Genomic DNA, 19791 nt, shown 5'->3' with positions numbered 1-19791 from the left:
CACTTTATATAGGTATATGTAGGTTGTTTATATAGGTATTTTATTTCGTTGTGTTGTCTCATGTGGTCCTATGTTGGTCCTTTGTTGTTTTTATGTAGCACCATGGTCCTGGAGGAACGTTGTCTCATTTTGCTGTGTACTGTACTAACTGTATATGGTTGAAACGACAATAAAAACCACTTGACTTGACTTGACTTGACTTGATAATAACAATAAAAATGCATAAAACATACAAATATTGGGTAAAAGATAAAAAAAAAAAAAAAAAAAGAAAGTACATTTTCATTAGATTTACCATTTTGTTTATGGATACTTTTATGTATTGAATAAAATACAGTAAATAGATATAAAAGTTAGCTTTGATTTAAATATTATTTTTATATATATAATGGCTTAAAAATTCTTCTGCAATTGACCCTTTTCACAGATTGTGATGACTAATTTATTTCTTAATTAGCAAAAACTTTTTACCATTTTTTTTTCCTATTTAGTTTCAATTTATAACATTATATGTTTAAGTGTTATATTACCGTCATTAATAAAAAATGTAATCAAAGAAAATTTGGCATATTTCCCTCTGCTAACTGCCGTAATTCATTGCTCTATATTTTTCTTCCAATTTTGGAAAGTTATGGAGCAAATGCAAAAATAATATTTGCTATGGTATCCCATTTAATGCTATAGATGTTTACCCCATTTCAGTTTACTTCCGCTTTCCAAACACGGAAAATGTGAAAAGTGTCCATATTGAGTGATTTTATTCACTGAGCTCAACGCTGTGTATAAGAATATAAGATATATAAAATTAACAATAAAAATAATATACAAGATTAACAACAAATATATCTAGCACACAAATACTGGGTTAAATAATCAATCTTTAATTACATTTGCCTATTGTTTTTATCAATAATTTTATGTATTGAATAAAAATCACAAAATAAATATTCATTTAAGTTTTAAATAAAATATGTATATTTACTATAATTATTCTTAATTGAAATAATTCAAAATAAATTATACAAGTTAGAATAAATGCTAAAAATAATTGTTATAAGTAAATAAATAAATAATAGAACAAAACAATACAAAAATATAACATTATATACAAATATTTTTTTTATAATCAATCTTTTTTTTACTTATCTGCCATATTGGATGATTTTATTTACTAAGCTCATCGCAGTGTATTCTGAGTTTCCCTTCTCAATGAAAGATAAATGCAATGCTGACTTAGAATTTGGCCAACATGTGGTATCTTAGAAGGTGCCATATTGTTTTGGTACAGCCTTTTTGTTGGGAGCACAACGTCTTTAAATGCTGTCTAGGCAGGCAGCTCACTAGGTTTTGGAACAGAGCTTTTCTCTCTCTCTCTCCCTCCCTACCTTATCCTCCTCCTTGACATGCATTCTCCTCTGCAGCTGCTTTTTTTGGCTGTTTTTCTTTGTGAACTGGGATCGATAGAATTGTTATGTGCATGGTGAGCTGAGAGACACTGAGCCCTCTTGTCTGCTGGTCCTTCAGCCTGTTATTTTCTTTTCTTTTGTATCTCTTTGGCTCTTCTCTCTCTTTTGTTACTACTGTCTTCTGCGCTAAGTACATCTAATGTCCCCCCACCCTCTCTCTCTTAAACCACTCACGTTATTGCTTTTTCTCTAACAAAACAAAATATGATCCAATTGTATACTTTGCTTTATTCTATTAAACACTTTATCTTGTTAGTACCAATTTCTCAAAGGCAAGGACATATAAGCCTGTCAAATGCAAAGCCAAACACAGCATAGACTGTCATTGGCCGAACGGAAAGGCTGAAGGACAGATAGGTGCTATAATTGACAGAATGTGGATGGGAGGACCTGGCAAGTAGTAACCGGATGCTAGCGTTCCACTTGCAGTGCACGCAGCTGCTCTCTTACAACACACAAACACGAACAATTGGCTTCTAGCCATAGAGATGCCTCAATCTCTTCGACACTCCTTCCTGTTCCTCAGCACGGCACCGCTGCACGCTGGTTTATCTCACCCCACTCCTGAGTGCAACATCTCCAGGCTCTGTTCCTCAGTGAATCATGATTGATAATTCACAAAGAGTTGCCTTCACTGAGTGTTCACAATAAAATAATAGAGTTTAAGTGTAGAAAGAGTTTACATGCCAAAAAATAATGACAAAAAATTCCCAAAGGTTTCTTGAACTGTCAACAAATAGTCAGCAAACAGATAGTCCCGCCGACAAATCACACCTTTTAATGAGACAATATTGTTGTGTCAGGCCGGTCTGGATGATCAAACAAACAACATTTTAATAGTGCCACAGAGCCACAGTGTCACAGTGTCACGTCAACCTAAGAATGATTTACTTATAGTTTTCTATCCACATTAATCCACCCCACACTCTGACCCCAGATTAGCTGGGATATGCGAAAAATACAAAGAATGTCATGTATATGTTCAAATTGTATAATGTGTGACAAAAAATAAAGGCTTCTTCTATAAACGCTTCTTCTACAAATTGTGCATTTAAACACCATCAGTGTTTGGCCTGTTGTGCTGTACCACAGCCAGAGCGAAACCAAAAAAGTTAAGATTGACACTTTTGCAGCTGCGGACAGAGCATCCATCCCAATGGAGACCCAAAGACAATCAGAGAAAACACACACACATTTCCTTTTTGCTTTAACACACACTCGCATGCCCACTTCTTACAGCCATGGGGAGATTAAACCTGCTTTATGAGAGTAATTACAGCTTAATCCAATATTTATGTTGAGCCTACTTGAGGTACCTCTTGTAATTGGCCAACTGGGTATGAGAAGCACTTTTTAAAAGAGAAATAAATTAACTTAGAACATCATATACTGCCACAAAAAAGAGATAGTATCAGATCATGAAACCATGGTACACTTATATACAGTAAAACATGGTACTTAATTATTACTATACTGTATCTATGTACCATTGCATTTACATATTACTCCAATGAACTTCAATGAATACCATGGAACGTATCTAGAATATTGTGATACCATTGTAATACATGTCCAAAAATATGGTACAACCATGGTAAATGTCCAGAAAAGCATGTAAATAACATGATACTTTGAAATACACCATGGTACTGAATGAACATTAAAGTATTGACAGGGTACTCCCATGAAAACCAATGAATATTCTTCTACATATCTAAAAAATGATGGTACTGTCCAAAAAACAAACATGTAATGACCAGAGTAACACACCCCAAAACCAAGTTAATACTATGGTACTTTTGATAAATACCATGATACTGAATAATTACCATATTCATGTACCATGGTGTTTATGTGGTACTACAAGGTACTTTAAAGAATAACACATAACATATACATATATATATATTTTACATGGTTTTAACATGGTGCATGTTACATGTACCAAAAAAGAAAGTAATATTGGTTTAGATTTAGAATAACAAGAGGCTGAGTAAATAATGAATGAATTTTTCATTTTTGGGTGTACTATCCCTATAATACCATGGTTATGATATATAGCCACTGAATGATTACCATACTTATTAACCATGGTACCACAATGTACTTCAAAGAATACCATAGTTTAACTCAATTAATATAAAATTCACATACCATGGCTTTTAAATGGCACTCCGGGGTGCATATCCCCATAGTACATACATAATCTAAAAAAATCCTATTGCACAAACATTAAGCAAAAAAATATGACATTACCATGGTCCTATGTTTAAAAAATATGGTAATACAATGGTAACTTTTTGATGGTGTCATTACAGCTAGAACTTAAAATTGCACTGTGAACACATCAATTATACTTCTGCAGCCTCCGCTAAATCCACCAGGTAAATTTAGCCACATACATAAATGAGCACAAAGTGCACAGGCTCTTTTCTTTGTCTCAACACATGCAGGTTAAAATTAGACAGCAGGTTATTTCTGTAAGAGGCAGGGAAGCAGCCTTTCCTGGATGTGAGAGAAAAGACTCAGGGTTACAATGACCCGAGAGAGCTGTATATGTATGCTTGTACGTTTACATTTGGAAAGTCAGTATGTGACCAAGCTTACAGTATTAAGAGTTCACCGCACATGAGATTTCATGTTAATTGGCTTTGAGAGAGGGAAGTAGCGCAAGTGTCCCTGATGCCAAATATGTGCATATGTGTGTCCGTACGCATACTAATGAAGACTGTTCCAAGGCCCATAAACAACAGTTACACACAAAGCCGACAGGATGTATAAGGAGCACCGAAGAGGAAAAAAAAGACACAGCTCTCGGTTCACACATGCGCGCAATCTGGTTCCATAGTAAATTAAGACAAACAAGAATGGTAATTCACTTCATCCTGTTTGCATAATTTGGAAGCACATAATAAAGGTAGGAAAAGATATAACCTGTCTTATATCAAGTGTTAAAATAGCCAAAATAATTACATCTCTTATTTATAATTTGCATTTTAAATAATCGGCTGAAAGAACAAATCGCTTGTAAGAACAAACATGAAAACATTTCATCAAGCTGATAATTTCTGAAACAGTTGTTACATACAGGGAATTTAAAATGAGAGCATCACATCATGCCACCACGATTCCATTTTTTAAATAATACTGGAACTGAATTGACTTTCATGATGTTCAGTACCATTTAACAGTTCTGTAAAATGATGCAAAGACAGTAGATATACAACATTGCATTGTTCATAGTTAAAGATATTTATATAACTATGAATGACTATGATTATTTAGTACTCAAAAGTACTAAAAGAATTGACCAGTGCTTGAAGACTCCCATCCCTACTCATTTTACATACAAAGTAATGAGCCAATAATAATAGAGGTCATGCTCATATGGAACTCTTAAAGGTACATCAGCAAAACATTTAAAGGGATAGTTCACCCAAAATGAATTAAATTAACAATAAATTTCCTTTTCAAAATGTGAAAGAATATAGATTAATAGTAAAAGCTTCAATATTGATATGTTTCTCACCCACACTTAAATTATCACTTCTGAAGATATGGATTAAACCACTGGAGTTTTATGGATTACTTTTATGCTGCCTTAATGTGATTTTTGGACCTTCAAAGTTCTGGTCACCATTCACTTGCATTGTATGAACCTACAGAGCTGAGATATTCTTCAAAAAGCTTTGTTTGTGTTCTGCAGAACAAATAAAGTCATACACATCTGGGATGGCAGGAGGGTGAGTAAATGATGAGAGAAATGTCATATTTGGGTGAACTATTCCAAGCCTGTTCATTTTAAGGATCAGCATATGGGTTTAAATGGAAAAACAAAATTACAACTGTTTTCGGTGTTAGAAACATTGGCTAACATTACAAGTGGACTTCAAGACAAGAAAATAAAAAGCTATAAAACTGAAGAATATGGCCCCTTTCAGAATTATCAGAGAACATATAAAGGGACCGTATGGCAAGCCAGAAATGACCTGAGCCATTGTGCCCGCCAGTTTAGAACAGCAAGACACTGCTAGAGCAGAGATTTTATAGTGGCATCGATGCAAGGTGGCATGCACACATACACATACACATACACACACACACACACACACACAGAGCTGAAACAGACATGACGTTTCCAGACAAGCACACAAAACTGGCGAGTAATTCGGGTTGTGTCAGAGATGAGCTGTCAGTGTGTAGGCATCCTGCTCATTGGAATTAAAGAGGTGCAATTAGGAGGAGGAGGAGGAATTCTCATACATCAAACTGGCTTTGAACTGAGGAGATGGCAAACACAGAGACACATACAGAGAGAGAGAGAGAGAGAGAGAGAGAGAGACTAAGACTAACTAAGACTTACTTTATCGTAGGGTTGGCTTTATACCAAAAATTTGGCTTTGGTACCATTCCAGCAAATGGTCTCTAATACAAAAAGATGGTAGGTAAGTTCACTGTTGAATATGCGTGATAACATCTACTAAGTTATTAATTAATACAGATGTAATCAAGAATGTTATGTCATGTAGAGGCAGATCATTAAATCAAGCAGGGTCACAGAATTAATAACAATTATCTTTCTATTAATGCCGTTTGAAACGCATCAAAAACTGATTATCTTAAATGCATTTATCTCAGCATATTTTCAACAGCACTTCCAAATGTACTGTCAAAAAATTCTAGAATATAAATCCAATATATTGTAATTGAGAAAGAAAATAACAACAATGAACTCACTTTGCTCAAATAAATCAAACCAATATGAATATTGCCACAAAAAGCTGAACTCGGCAGCATGAACTTTATTAATGTATAGTAATATGCACTCTATTGTCCCCAGTCTCATATGCTCAACGTCTGTTGCAAGAGTGCATACATAATCTAGCATGGCCGTTATTATTGTCATTATAAAAGATAATGTTTCCTTTCTGGTAACACATTCTATGAAGCCCATTTTTATAACACATTGTAAATGCATTATACTGAATACATAATGTCTCATAATACACCTCATAATAAGTTAGAACTTCTTATAAATAATTATAATTACAGTTATAAAACATTATAAGACTTCCCTTATTCATAGTTAAACTTTACAGTATGATGTATTATAACACAAGCAACATCCAATTTTAGCAGCAGAAGTTAATAAAGTTAATCGGATAATTGCTGTTTAGAGTAAACAATCAAGGCAAGGCAAGGCAAGGCAAGGCAAGGCAAGTTTATTTATTTAGCACATTTCATACACAATGGTAATTCAAAGTGCTTTACATAGAAGAGATTAAAATAAGAATAAAAAAATAAGAATAATTGAAACAGTTTAGAATAAAATAAAATACAGTACAAACAGTCGGACACACAGTGGCACAGTGCTCATTCAGTAAATGCACAGCTAAACAGATGTGTTTTGAGTCTGGATTTGAATGTGACTACTGTAGGAGCACATCTGATCTCTTCTGGAAGCTGGTTCCAGCTGCGGCTGGCGTAATAGCTAAAAGCAGACTCTCCTTGCTTAGAGTGAACCATTGGTATTTCTAGCTGATGTGATCCTAATGATCTGAGTGATCTGTTGGGTTTATATTCAGTGAGCATATCTGCAATATATTGAGGTCCTAGCCCATTGAGTGATTTATATACCAGTAATAATGTTTTAAAATCAAATCTAAATGTAACTGGGAGCCAGTGTAAAGACCTGAGGACTGGTGTGATATGTTCATATTTTCTGGTTCTGCTCAGAATCCTGGCAGCAGCGTTCTGTATGAGCTGCAACTGTCTTATGGTCTTTTTGGGAAGGCCAGTGAGGAGTCCATTACAATAATCCACCCTGCTGGTGATGAAAGCATGCACAAGTTTCTCTAGGTCTTGACTGGAAACAAAGCATCTAATTCTTGCAATATTTTTCAGATGATATTATGCTGATTTAGTTATTGCTTTGACATGACTACTGAAACCAAGATCTGACTCTAGAGACACACCAAGATTCCTGACTTGATTTTTAGTTGTTTGACCCCTAGCGTCAAGGTATGCATTCACCTTGAGAACGTCATCTTTGTTTCCAAAGACAATGACTTCAGTTTTGTCTTTGTTTAACTGAAGAAAGTTTTGGAACATCCAACTGTTAACTTCATCAATGCATTGGCACAGGGAGTCAATGGGGCTGTAATCGTTAGGTGATAGGGCTAAGTAGATCAATCAAAAAGCTTTGTGTTTACACCCAAGAAGATTGGCTACATGAGTGATCAACATACATATTTTTTTTTCGTGTGAGAGAGAGAGTTTCTGATATATTGTTGCGTGTTTTTCGTAATATCTCAAAATGTACATGGAATGTGTGTTATTTTGTATTTTGTACATGTCCAATGTATATAACTTCCAGCATGACTTGTAATGTCTTATCACCACTTAAAAATATATTATGGATGTTTATAAGAAGACATCGCTTTTGTCTCTTTACTTAAAACATACCTATTATGCATACTACAAATATATATTACATTAGACTCTGAGGTATATGCATGAATAGGTAAGTATTTTAATGTATCATAATTGTGTTTACAATTATTTATGAGAAGTTATAACATATTATAGGGTGTATTATGAGACATTACTGATGCATCATAATGCCTTTATAATGCATTATAAATATAGGCTTGTAACACCTCACAATAACGTTCTATTGGTTAACATTAGTTAATGCAGATATCATGAACAAACAATTAATAGTATATGTTTTATAGTGATTAGTCATCATTGTTAATGTTAGTTAATAAAAATACTATTGTTCATTGTTAGTTCACAGTGCATTAACTAATGTAACAAATACAACTTTTGATTTGAGAAATATATTACTATAAGCTGAATTTAACATTAACTAAGATAAATGCTTAATAAGTATTGTTCATTGCTAGTTCATGTTAATTCATATTGTTAAACTAATGTTAACAAATGGAACCTCATTGTAAAGTGTTACCATATGGGCTTCATACATAGAAAGAGTTCCTGATCTTCATTCTCAAATCATGCACCAATATATTTTTACACCCCTGAACTTTAACCTTGCTTTCACGCTTCATGTCACACCACCTGAACTGCATTGCATTGCTCTATTGTACAATACAGTAGTATTGTAGCAAAAACTCTGGTACTGTAGCATTGTTAACTTCTAGTACAATACAACTTTTTTATACCACACAGCCCACACACACACTTTTCTTTTCAAAGAGACACAAACAAATTCTTACTCAGTAACTCTGCAACTAGCCACCTCTCAATAACAGTACAGGGCCTCTTATCTTTGTCCAAAAGGGAGCTTTGATCTCTCACAACATCCCAAAAAAATGAGGACTGCAACAAAAAGGCTGGTCACAAACTCAAAAACATGACGGGGGAATTGAAAAAGAGAGAGAGCGAGAGCGAGTAAAAGTGCTCCTGAACATCACATAGAATTTACTTGCTCACCAGCAGCGCGGATCCTACAGAGCGCTCACATCTGTCCCAGACTGTCTGAAAAACAGATTTGAGTAATTTTGGCCTTTAAAAATGCATGTGTTCTTGTATTATTCATCTTCAGGCTGCAAGCGAATTCAAAATATCAGCATAAGAGGGACTATCTTTTCGCCTGAATGAAGAGTATTTTTAAGACCAATCAGAACCGCTGGCTAATGAACTGGTACACTACAGGAGTAATGAACCAACCTGAACCATTTGAGGGACAGCCTGAAGGAAAGAAAACTCAGAAATGAGATCACTTTAAAATCTCATTTGTTTCTACAAGACAGCAATGAGATTAAATTGAGATTTAAATGAAAACCTTTTGCATATTTTTGTACATGTCTTCTCAGATTTTCTCCTAAGCAAAACATCCCAGTGATCTCACATGTACTGTATCTCCTATACAGTTTTAGGAGAGATCTCAGCAATGTCTCAAACTGTGCTCACATTTTCCAAGATACTAAAGTCTCCAATTAAAAGTGCAATTTTTCAATATGCACTCTATGAACTCAATATGAACATTATTATCAAATTCCTCTATACTCTTATTCTATGTCAAGAATTCTAAGTCAACAATACTCCATACTCCTTGAGCACGTCAAAAATTCTGCATAAGGAATTTTTACGAGAAACAGCCGAGTAAAAAGTTGATATGAAAATGAAACATAACCGAAATCTCCATAAAGCCTCTTGAGAAATAAAATAGGTTTTGAGAAACGTTCCAATAGTGCACCATTTCAAAGGCAGTCTTCACAAAATATCTTCATTTAAATCACTTTCTGTGTGGTCTCTGTTGACATTGGCCTGAAGGAAGTCCCGAGAATCAAACCAGAGAATTAAGAAAGTCAATCCTTCGCATGCCCTTTTCATGATCAACAATCATATTATATAATATTCGTTCTTTATCCTTGCAGCACCGAAGGGATGTTAGACACCGAAAAGAAAACCCTCCGGAGATGACAACATGCAAGAGATTTTGACGTGTTCTCAGGAGAAAAGGCCACCAAGCATTGGTAAAGTCAAGCAGTGCATTAAAGACTAAGTGTAGCGTTCGGGAAAGTGACGTTTGCTGACAAAATGTACACGCTGACATTTTGTTTCAGTGGTGCCCGGGGGACAGCAGCTGTTCTATTGGAGCTCGGCAAAGCAGAGAAGCTGGATTCATTTCTGAACAGCCATGGAGTCTACATCTTTACACTATCCCTCTATTTACTGACAGATTACTGTGCAATTCCAGGGAAAGTAGGGACAGAGGGAGAAAGAGAGGGAGCACAGAGAGAGACAAAGGTGTTGAGAAAAAAAATGAGCAGGCCCACATGGAATCTGCACCTAAAAAACCAAGAAGTCTTTCGCAGGAACACCTGTCTTTTGTAAAATCAAATCATTACTTTGAGCATTCCTACCAGCCTGACATGTGACAATGGCTCAAGCGATAATGTGAGTTTGGGGGCGGGACTGTATGTTAGTTTGACCAATGGCAGATGTGGGGAGTGTTCAGGAAATCTGTTAGGAATTCCATTTGGTGACATTAGGGGCGTAGAAATTACATATTTCAACTTTAAATCTTTTGGCCAATTTGACTGTGCTTTTAGCTACAGTACCAATAAGAGTGTAGTACTTTTAGCTCTTTTTTAGGATTTACCATATTTAAATCCTCTCTGCAGATTTTCCCTCAAAATCAAGGCAAAAAATGCAAAAGTCTACAGATTCTGTTGGGGCCTATGAATGAGTGAGCTTGTTCTTGAAAAAAAAAATGAAAGAGGTGAAAGTGGGATGGTGGGTTGACAATTTAAGCCCCTCTGTAGTACAGTCACATGACCCTGTGCCCTCCTTTGAGGATGGGGCCTCTCAGTAAGTTGCCACGGCAATGCACCCATGAACCCCAACTAGCTTTATTCCCTCTCCTGCAACCAAACTGTACCAACACTGCTCCAAAACAAAGTGTTACTCAATAACATCATGAGAGACAGAGGGAGGGACACACACAGAGAACAGAACAGAATGAGAGAACAAGTGAAAAGATGCTGAACTCTATCAGAGGAGTGGAAGGGGACTGAGCCCCACTGGGCACATTATTCAGCCCTGCAGGGCCAAAGTGCCTTGCTTAGGATTTCCACCCTCCAGTGGTAAACAAAGAGCCTTTTGATGCTCTCTCAGCCTCAAAGACATGGATGACTACTCCATCATGTGACCAGAGAGCAGTCTCCCAGCCATTCACACTACACAACACCAACACAAGGATCTTTACCCGTCGACATACAAAAGATAGTGGTATTTACACCTGCAGAACTGCACAAAGATACAGAAGAACGTGCAATGATTTCTGGATATCCAAATGTGGATGCATGCAAATTAGCACAACATGTCTTATTTAGAGAAAGATAGTCACAAGCTACACACACACACAAAGAGGCTGAATTTCCACCAAGTGAGAGGAATGGGCTCTATTCAACCTCTCCCTCTCTCTCTCTCTCTCTCTCCTCCGCCTGTGTTGAGCACTCTGAGAAACAGCGAGAGGCAGAAAAACATGTCATGCAAGAGGGAGTCTATTGTGCCGTAGAGGGAACAGATGGGAACTCCCACAAACCACTGGGCCCTTCATTCTGCTACCTTCCTAAAAATAAAAAAAACACCAGCACAAACAGCTACACCGGCTCTGCTCACCCATAATGCACCTTTTACATGTACTCTGACATTCTCATTGAGATGTGAAGGTTTTTATGGGTAATCATGCAGGCAGAGGCTCAGTAACATGTGACTAACACTTGCTGAGAACGTCACGGGAATCCCCAAACTAAACTTGTGTGTACCCCACCCAGATATCACTTCTCCCAGCAGCTGCTCGCAATCTGTGGGATTTAAAATACCATCATGAGCATATGTGCCAGCGGGTGACGGAAGAAACTGGTGATTGAAAATTTGAAAAAATTGCCATGTGGATAAAGTATGTGAGAAGGTGAGAGAAAAGGGATGGAGCATGATTGGACAGTAATTAAATAATCTTCTGAAAAAAAAATCGATGGTGCAGGGTGTGTGCTACGACAATTCAAGGTGGTCGCTAGGAGAAGTTTACTGGCCAGGGACAAAAGAGGCCACTCCCAAATCTCTACGTGCTAAAAAGTAATGGTTACACCTTGTCTTAACCAGCTGCAACAAGGGATGAGATAGGTTTCTATTTCTGTATTGTCGCAAAAAATTGATTAGGACTCAGTTTAAGGGTTGTTCAAATCCTTAAAATTTAGCAAGCACAGCATCACATAAAACGCCAGACTCCTCAGCAGACAACAAATGCTAACGCTCAGGGATGCACATAAACTATCTCAGCCCAAGCAGGGAGTCTTGACTGACAGGCTGCTCTAATCTGAGTCATACTGGGCTGTAGGGAGGTTGGGCCCCTGCTGGCCCTCACTGTTTTCTTAACTTCCCCTCCTCTCCAACACCACTGCTGGCACAGCTGGCCAACCACATGGGGCAAAGAGGGGAGGTTTGTGTGTGTATGTGTGTGTTGCGCGGTAGTGGCCCCTCCACACCCAATTTCAAATTTCACTTTATCTCCGGCCCTGACAATTAGAGCTGCCTCTATCTGTCATGGCTTCAGGCTGGGAGCCACGGCAGGGCAGCTGACAGACAGGATTTTAATTAAAGTAGTCCCTTAAGCAATGACCATTTAGGCCTAGCTACCGCTAACACAGGGTGGGGAGACAGAGTGAGGATAGCGGGAGCTAACAGATAGCAGTGAGAGCTTTACCTCACCACAGGTTTTAGATGCTGCCTACCGGCTTATGTTCTAAATAAAAACTCTAAAATACTTTCTGAAATTAGCTTTCTCCGGGGTGTGCATGTAATTTGGTGCTGAAGTTATGTGTCTTCTCAGCTTAGCGTAGCTGAAAATACCCAGAGCAAGCTGACAAGAGACGTCTGTTTTTTCCAAGAATATGAATCATCAGTGACATGTGGGAGGTTAAGAGCTTTCATTTGCTTAGAAAAACTTTAAGGAACTTTCAATTTGCACTTATTTGCGTGAAAAATCACTCCCTTCGTATGCAGATACGAGGGGCTTCCTTCTTTGACAGGAAGTATCTATAACCTGCCAGCTTACATGTGACCAGTTAAGAGAGATAGACCCTTCTAGGGCAACTTGTTACTCGCTATGTTATGAGCACAATGGTAACCCTCTAGTTGCTGGCTTAGTCTCACTCCTCAGTTCCTTGGGAATAAACGCTCAGCGTTTTGGCTATGAGCTCAGATCCTCTGCTTCTGGGCTACTGCAACATGCCAAGTATGTATTTGACACTTAAAACACCCGGAACAGTGAAGAAAAATATTCCTCTCCCTTTGCACTTCAAACATTAGGATAGCACCATTTGTGACTTATTAAACATTGATTTATGAACACAAAGACTCACTCTGGATTTGCTGCCGGTAGTCTGGAAACAAACTTTTCTTCCTGTATGTATGCGAGTCAGAGGAGCTCAGGGGAGCCTGGTGAGATCTTGTCTCAATCAGCACAATCAGATCCAATTGTTAAGGTAATGCATTTGACTGCGTTAGCAGCATCCTGCTGGTCATTGGCTTCCAGCGTGCACCACACCGGCTGCTGCCACAACTGCCAGTGCTGCTGATTATGATGATGAGAGCAACAGTTGTGATGCCGACAATGATAATGATTTAAAATAGATGACTGAGGGCTGACTAAGAAGCCAAGCTGACAACTCCTGATGTGCCAGGTATAATGTGCATAAGTTGCATGCTTTCTCTGGAATGTAGACCATCAATCCAATGAGCAAGTAACGCACTGACACCCACCCTTTATGTGACAACATTCACTGTGGGAACAGCCTGCAATATATGCCATTGAAAAAATAACATTACCCACAAGCCCCAAAAGTGCACAGCCTGCTCTACCCACATGTGGAGAAGTAGAGAAGCTCATATGCCACGAGATGCTATCAATCAATATGCAAATTTCAGCAGGGATTATGGAGATCTATAAAGGAGTTGGAGCACAACACTAGCAGCTATTATCTTAGCACAAACAGAAAGGGAAAAATGCTTTCATCCATCTATTTGTCCGAGAAAGGTCCCTGTAAGCAAACACAGAGGTGTTAATGGATTTTACCTTAAGATGTGGGTGTGCACTGTTGGACATCGTACACAGCAGCAGTGGGGCTGTGATTGATAAGGACAGGGCAGCCTCTCAGTGGGCCATCTGGGGGTTGGTTGCTGGGTGAGGGAATTGGTCTTAGGTGGAGGCTCAGGTTACATTTTATGTCTATATTGCAGCCATAGCTGTCCACTATGAGACCCTGCCTGAAGGTCCACTGATTGGGGAGGTGTGACCCTTCTCACTGAGCTGATTGAAGCTGTTGGTAGTTGCCATGACAAATAAATATAGCATTAAAACTGTAGCATTAATATCAGCTTTTTTCTGTGGTGGCAGGTTTCTGTACTTTTCATTCTGTAACTTGACATGAGGATCTTAAAGTCACATTGAGCATGTTTACATGCACAATCTTAAGATAATTTAGGAACATAAGACCTGAATGTTGTTGATAAAAACTCTCCAATCTGGTACACCACGCTGGTCATTATGAGGCCTGCCCATACAAAAATTAACCATATAACCATAGTTAGTACAGTCACAGGCTTCCACCACGGTGACCCCTCAAGGGGTTATTCGCCAATTCAATTCTGTTTAGACCTTAATTAGCCTATCTAGCAGTCTTTGCACTGCAAACGAAGCCACATCTGAAGTAGTATGCTGCAAAAAGAAGTGTTTACATCCATGAGGCCCTCTTATGGTACTCTTGTACATGTTCCATGCACAGAGTATGCAGTGAGTGTCTAAGCTTGTGTTCTTCATTAATGCCCCATGTATAATGAAATCAAGAGGTAGTACTCACTGGTCATGCTGCAGTTGTTAGCAGACTCCCAGTCCCATGGAATGTGTCTACAACAGTTAGAATAATCCAATGCCCATGACCTCAATGCACTAACTTCCTTATCACAAGACATAATTTTTAAGGTCATATGGCCCAAAACACCAGTGAGGGAGAACACAAGAAATTTTGGCCCTGATAGTTCAATATTTATAAAAAAAAACTAAAACAAAAAAAACATAAAGGAACATAGACTACTGTGTGTTCATGTAAAGGTAGAGTAATCTCCATAGAGCAATACACATAATATGTAATCTTTTCTTGATTTCCAGCTGCTAACTAATTAAAATGATCAAGTTCTGTTTTAAATTGCCAAGCAAAGCAATCAGAGATAATTTATTTTAAAGGTCAACTGCTGGCGATTATAAAATATTTGCACGTCTAAATACTCTAATAAGGTCTTTTAAGTTATAAGATACAGTGGAGGAAAATAGCAAATTATAAAAGTATTTAAACAATGCAGTGAGATACCAGACACAAAAAAGTTGTGAACAGAACCTGTTACTAGCCTTGGGATCCATGCCTTTTTCATGCATCGATAATCATTAGAATTTTCATTTGATTATAAATATAGCCTATATCAGAATTTTTTTCAGATATAAATAGGGCTGCTCGTTGCTACATACAGAGAAATTGCATAATAAACGTTGCCATTTTTCAGTTAGCGCAGTTACACCAGTTTCATACACTAACCTGCAAACTCATAAACGTCACTTTGTAAGGTACAAAAACCTTCTTAACTTTGGACTACCATTTGCTGCACTGCAGCAGCTCATCCTCTGTGTGTGATGGCGGTGTTTTTCCAACCCGCGACTCGGCTTCAGTAAATGTTATTTTACCCTTTTTTGTCCTCACAATGCTATTCTGCCACTCTATTAAACAGAAGGCTAATTGAGTGAATTGGAAAGCATGCAAAATATGCTTCTTATTAAAATTTTAATATATCAATGCCTTAAAAATATATTGATAAAATATTTGTGTCGATCAACAATCAATATATAAATATTTTATATATAACCATGTAAAGGGAATAAACGGGAAAGGAGGAGGCGAGAACCGGCTTGACGATATAAATAATAGTTTATTGAGAAACTTAAACAAACGACACAAACACACATGATGGTCAGCAGACCGTAAACGATCTCTCTCTCTCTCATCGCACCACCTTCCGCAGTAGGCCTTTATCCCTCTTGGAGGCTTAATTAGCCTGATAAGGGACCGGGTGTGCATAATCACGGCCCGGCCCCACCCTCCGCCCTGTCACAAACCCCTACCAATATATAACCCCTACCAATATTTGCAAAGACCAATTTATCTGCTACGGTACTGGGCCAATATTAACTAATTGCCTAACTACATAATAATATAATAACAAATACTACGTTGACTCTAAAATGCTCATAGTGGATTCAGAAGAGCAGAAACACCCTATGAAATGTAATTTCAAAACACTTCCTTTCATTTTGACACATTTGACATCAGAGACTATTATGATCATGATGTGTGATATTCTGTAGAGTTGCACAAAAAGACTAAATAGACAGGAAGTGTGCAAGAGGGACAACTATGTCACTCACCGCAGGCACAAGTAGTTTATTAACCTCCTCCACTGCACGCTTCAGCTTGATCTCAGCGCGGTTCTGGGCATCCTCCACCGTGATGAGCACATGGAGGTCTTCATTCAGATGCTCCCAATTGGGCTTGCCTCGATTTTGCTCTTCCTGTATAAAGAGAGACAGAGGAAAGTTTTAAAATGTACAGGAAGTTTAAAGCAGGAGAGGATGTGAAAGATAAAAACGAGAAACTGATTCTTTGATCTGCTGCTTGCTACCATAGCAGAAGTCAGGATGCCATGTGTATGTCATCCAGTGAGATGCAAAAAAAAAAAAACTTTGTAAACAGTTCTCTCAGACTTAAGACAGACAGTGGCAAGGGCTTTCACAGCTACCAGAGAGATGCAATAATAGCATGAGCAACAAATCAAAATTAGATCATTGCTATGAGTCAGAAATGAGTGCTAGAAGCTGGAGAATATTTTATTGCATTTTTTGGTGTTATACTTTATTATATTCAATTTTAATGTGCAGAGAGTCATTTGTAGGCTGATTTCCTGAGAGTGAAAAAATCTGGCACTTTCAAAACATTACACTGTTTTGTTTGAATAGCCTGACATGTCAACCTATGGCTCAACCAATGTCCCATCCCAGAGTTTGGGGAGGGACCACCTGCTTTCTCAAACGATGGAAGACAGGGGAGATATGAGTGCTTGAAAAACCTGTTTGGAATTTTTAGTCATTTTCAGAAGCACCACTCATCATGTTATTATTGCGCTTAAATATGTTTCTTTAATTTTTTACAATCTATTTGCTTCTGCTTTGCTGAAGAAATAAACAGCAGCTTCAAAAACTTAAAACAAGGGCTGTCAATCGATTATTTTTTTTTTTTATAGAAAAGTAGTGACAAGAAAAAGTTTGTGAACCCTTTGGAATTAGCTGGATTTCTGCATGAAATGGTCATAAAATGTGAACTCATCTTCATCAAAGTCACAAGTATAGACAAACACAATGTGCTTAAGCTAACAAACCACAAACAATTATAATATTTCATGTCTTTATTGAACACATCCCACTAAACATTCAACAAACTCTTCCCACTAAACATTCAAAAAAGAGAAACTGAACTCTTGGATTTAATAACTGGTTGATCCTCCTTTGGCAGCAATAACCTCAACCAAACATTCCGGTAGCTGCGGATTAGACCTGCACAATGCTCAAAAGGAATTTTGGACCATTCTTTCTTACAGAACTGCTTCAGCTCAGCCATATTCTGGATGTCTGGTCTCTTTTGAGGTCATTCCACAGCATCCCCCAAACTTCTAAAGAGCTTCAGCTTGTGCATAGCCACCCTGACATTATTCTCTAGGATATCTTGATAAACTTGGGAATTAATTTTTCCCTCAATGATGGCAAGCGGTCCAGGCCCCAAAACAGCAAAGGAGCCCTCATGATGCTCCCTCCACCCTGCTTCACTGTTGGGATGATGTTTTCATGTTGGTTTGCAGTGCTCTTTTTATGCCATACATATTGCTGCATGTCCTTCCCAAACAATTCAAACTTAGTTTCATCAGCCCACAAAACATTTTCCCACTAGTGGTGTGCCCTTTGAGTCATCTTGGCAGGATGGCCACTTCTAAGGAGAGTAGCAACAGTACTAAATTATTTTAAACTATAGACAATTTGTCTAACTGTGGACAGATGGATATCTTAGCTCTTCTAGATAACTGTGTAACCCTAACCAGCAACAATTCTTAAATGTAGTTCTTCTGAAATCTATTTTGTGCACGTCAGCAGATGCTTGTTGTGAATAGCAAACTCAACATGTTTGAGTGTTTTTTATCAGTCAAAGTAGCTCTAACCCACACTTATAATATAATTTCATTAATTGGATGCCAGGTTTGCCAAATCTTGACTCTAATTAGCTTTTTTGTTGATGTCATTAGCCTAGAGGTTCACATAATTTTTCCAACCTACACTGTGAATGTTTGAATGATGTATTCAATATGTACAAGAAAAATACAATAATTTGTGCATTATTAGTTAAAACAGATTGTGTTTGTTCATTATTGTAACTTAGATGAAAAGTAACCCAGATTCCCCTTCTGTTGCTCTCTCCACGTTGTGTCGGAGAAGCGACACTAGGGGTCTCTCTTGAGCGCCGATATTCACCTCTGACCTATTGAAAAGGGCCAATGGGAGTTGGCAGTCAGTATTTGCATACCCCGCCCCCGGACATATGGGTATTTAAGAGGGGCAAATATGGAAGTTTAGTAAGAAAATTTCTTCGGAGCCGATGGTCTTGTCTGCAGTTTGCTGCGAGTTACACACCACTCAAACGTTCCTGTTTTCCTCTGACGATCTGCATGCTGTTGGATCTTGATGGCGCACAACAGCGGCTTTCTCCTTCTCATTGCACGGCGTGCATTGTTGCCCCTGAGCGCTTCGACAGCGCAGACACATACACACACACACTGTGTATTAAAAGAGTTTTTACTATAAGAGTAATTTCCTCTAAAAGAGCAAACACAGCGGCGTTGAACGTCCTTTTAAGGACGCGTTTTTTTCAAGATGCCTTTCCACCCCTGTGTTGTTCCTGGATGCGGTAGAGTGCTCTCCGCTTCAGACGGCCACAGGTGCTGTCTCGTGTGTTTGGGCCGCGATCACACCGAGGCGGCGTTTGTGGATGGTTCATGTTCTCACTGCGAGAACATGACCATGACCACGTTGCGGTCGCGGCTTGCTTTCAACAGAAAGCAAGTCTTCCCACGGGATTGAGGACGGTGCGGTTGGCTCTGTGGGCGATTTGGGGGCGGCAGCGGGTGCAGTTTCGCCGGGTAACCCCCCCTCGAACCTCCCATTCCCCGACACGCTCACTGGTCTCCGTCCACGCTCGCGGCGATAGCAGCTCGCCTCATGGCCTGGCTGTCTATCCTCCCGAGTCCGAAGCAGATGAGCTCGCTGCTGCATCGGAGAGTGCGGTGTCTGATGCCGAGGACTCCCCTGGACTGCCGCCTTCGGGCCAGCAGGCCCCGGCAGAGGCCGACGCTCAGATGTCCGACATCCTTGCCCGGGCCGCCTTGAGCGTGGGGTTGGATTGGAACCCTCCATCCTCCCCACAGCCTTCTCGGTTGGATGATTGGTTCCTGGGGCAGCGCGCCGTTCGCGGCCTCGCATCCCCCCGGTCCCTTTCTTCCCGGAGGTGCATGATGAGCTGACGTCTACGTGGAGAGCCCCGCTCTCCGCTCGTCTAGGTGCCACCCGCTCCACTCTCTCCACCCTCGAGGGCGGAGAGCGCCACGGGTACGACGCGATTCCCCAGGTCGATAGGGCAGTTGCGCA

General features: G+C 38.9%; 1 protein-coding gene across 4 annotated transcripts in view; it reads right to left on the bottom strand.

Moving 5' to 3' along the window:
- The window catches only part of LOC127660706 (protein quaking-like), a 130755-nt gene that overhangs the window by 22865 nt on the left and 88099 nt on the right, over positions 1-19791 (bottom strand). For all 4 annotated transcript variants that reach the window (XM_052151081.1, XM_052151084.1, XM_052151082.1 and 1 more), the window contains exon 4: positions 16474-16617. In XM_052151081.1, the coding sequence (XP_052007041.1) occupies positions 16474-16617 (144 nt within the window). The remainder of the gene's footprint in view (positions 1-16473; positions 16618-19791) is intronic.

This window comes from Xyrauchen texanus, chromosome 20 (assembly GCF_025860055.1).
Source record: "Xyrauchen texanus isolate HMW12.3.18 chromosome 20, RBS_HiC_50CHRs, whole genome shotgun sequence".
In the NCBI taxonomy this organism is placed as follows: domain Eukaryota; kingdom Metazoa; phylum Chordata; class Actinopteri; order Cypriniformes; family Catostomidae; genus Xyrauchen; species Xyrauchen texanus.
The sequence above is the reverse complement of the archived record's forward strand: the minus strand, read 5'-3'. Positions and strand labels throughout refer to the sequence as shown.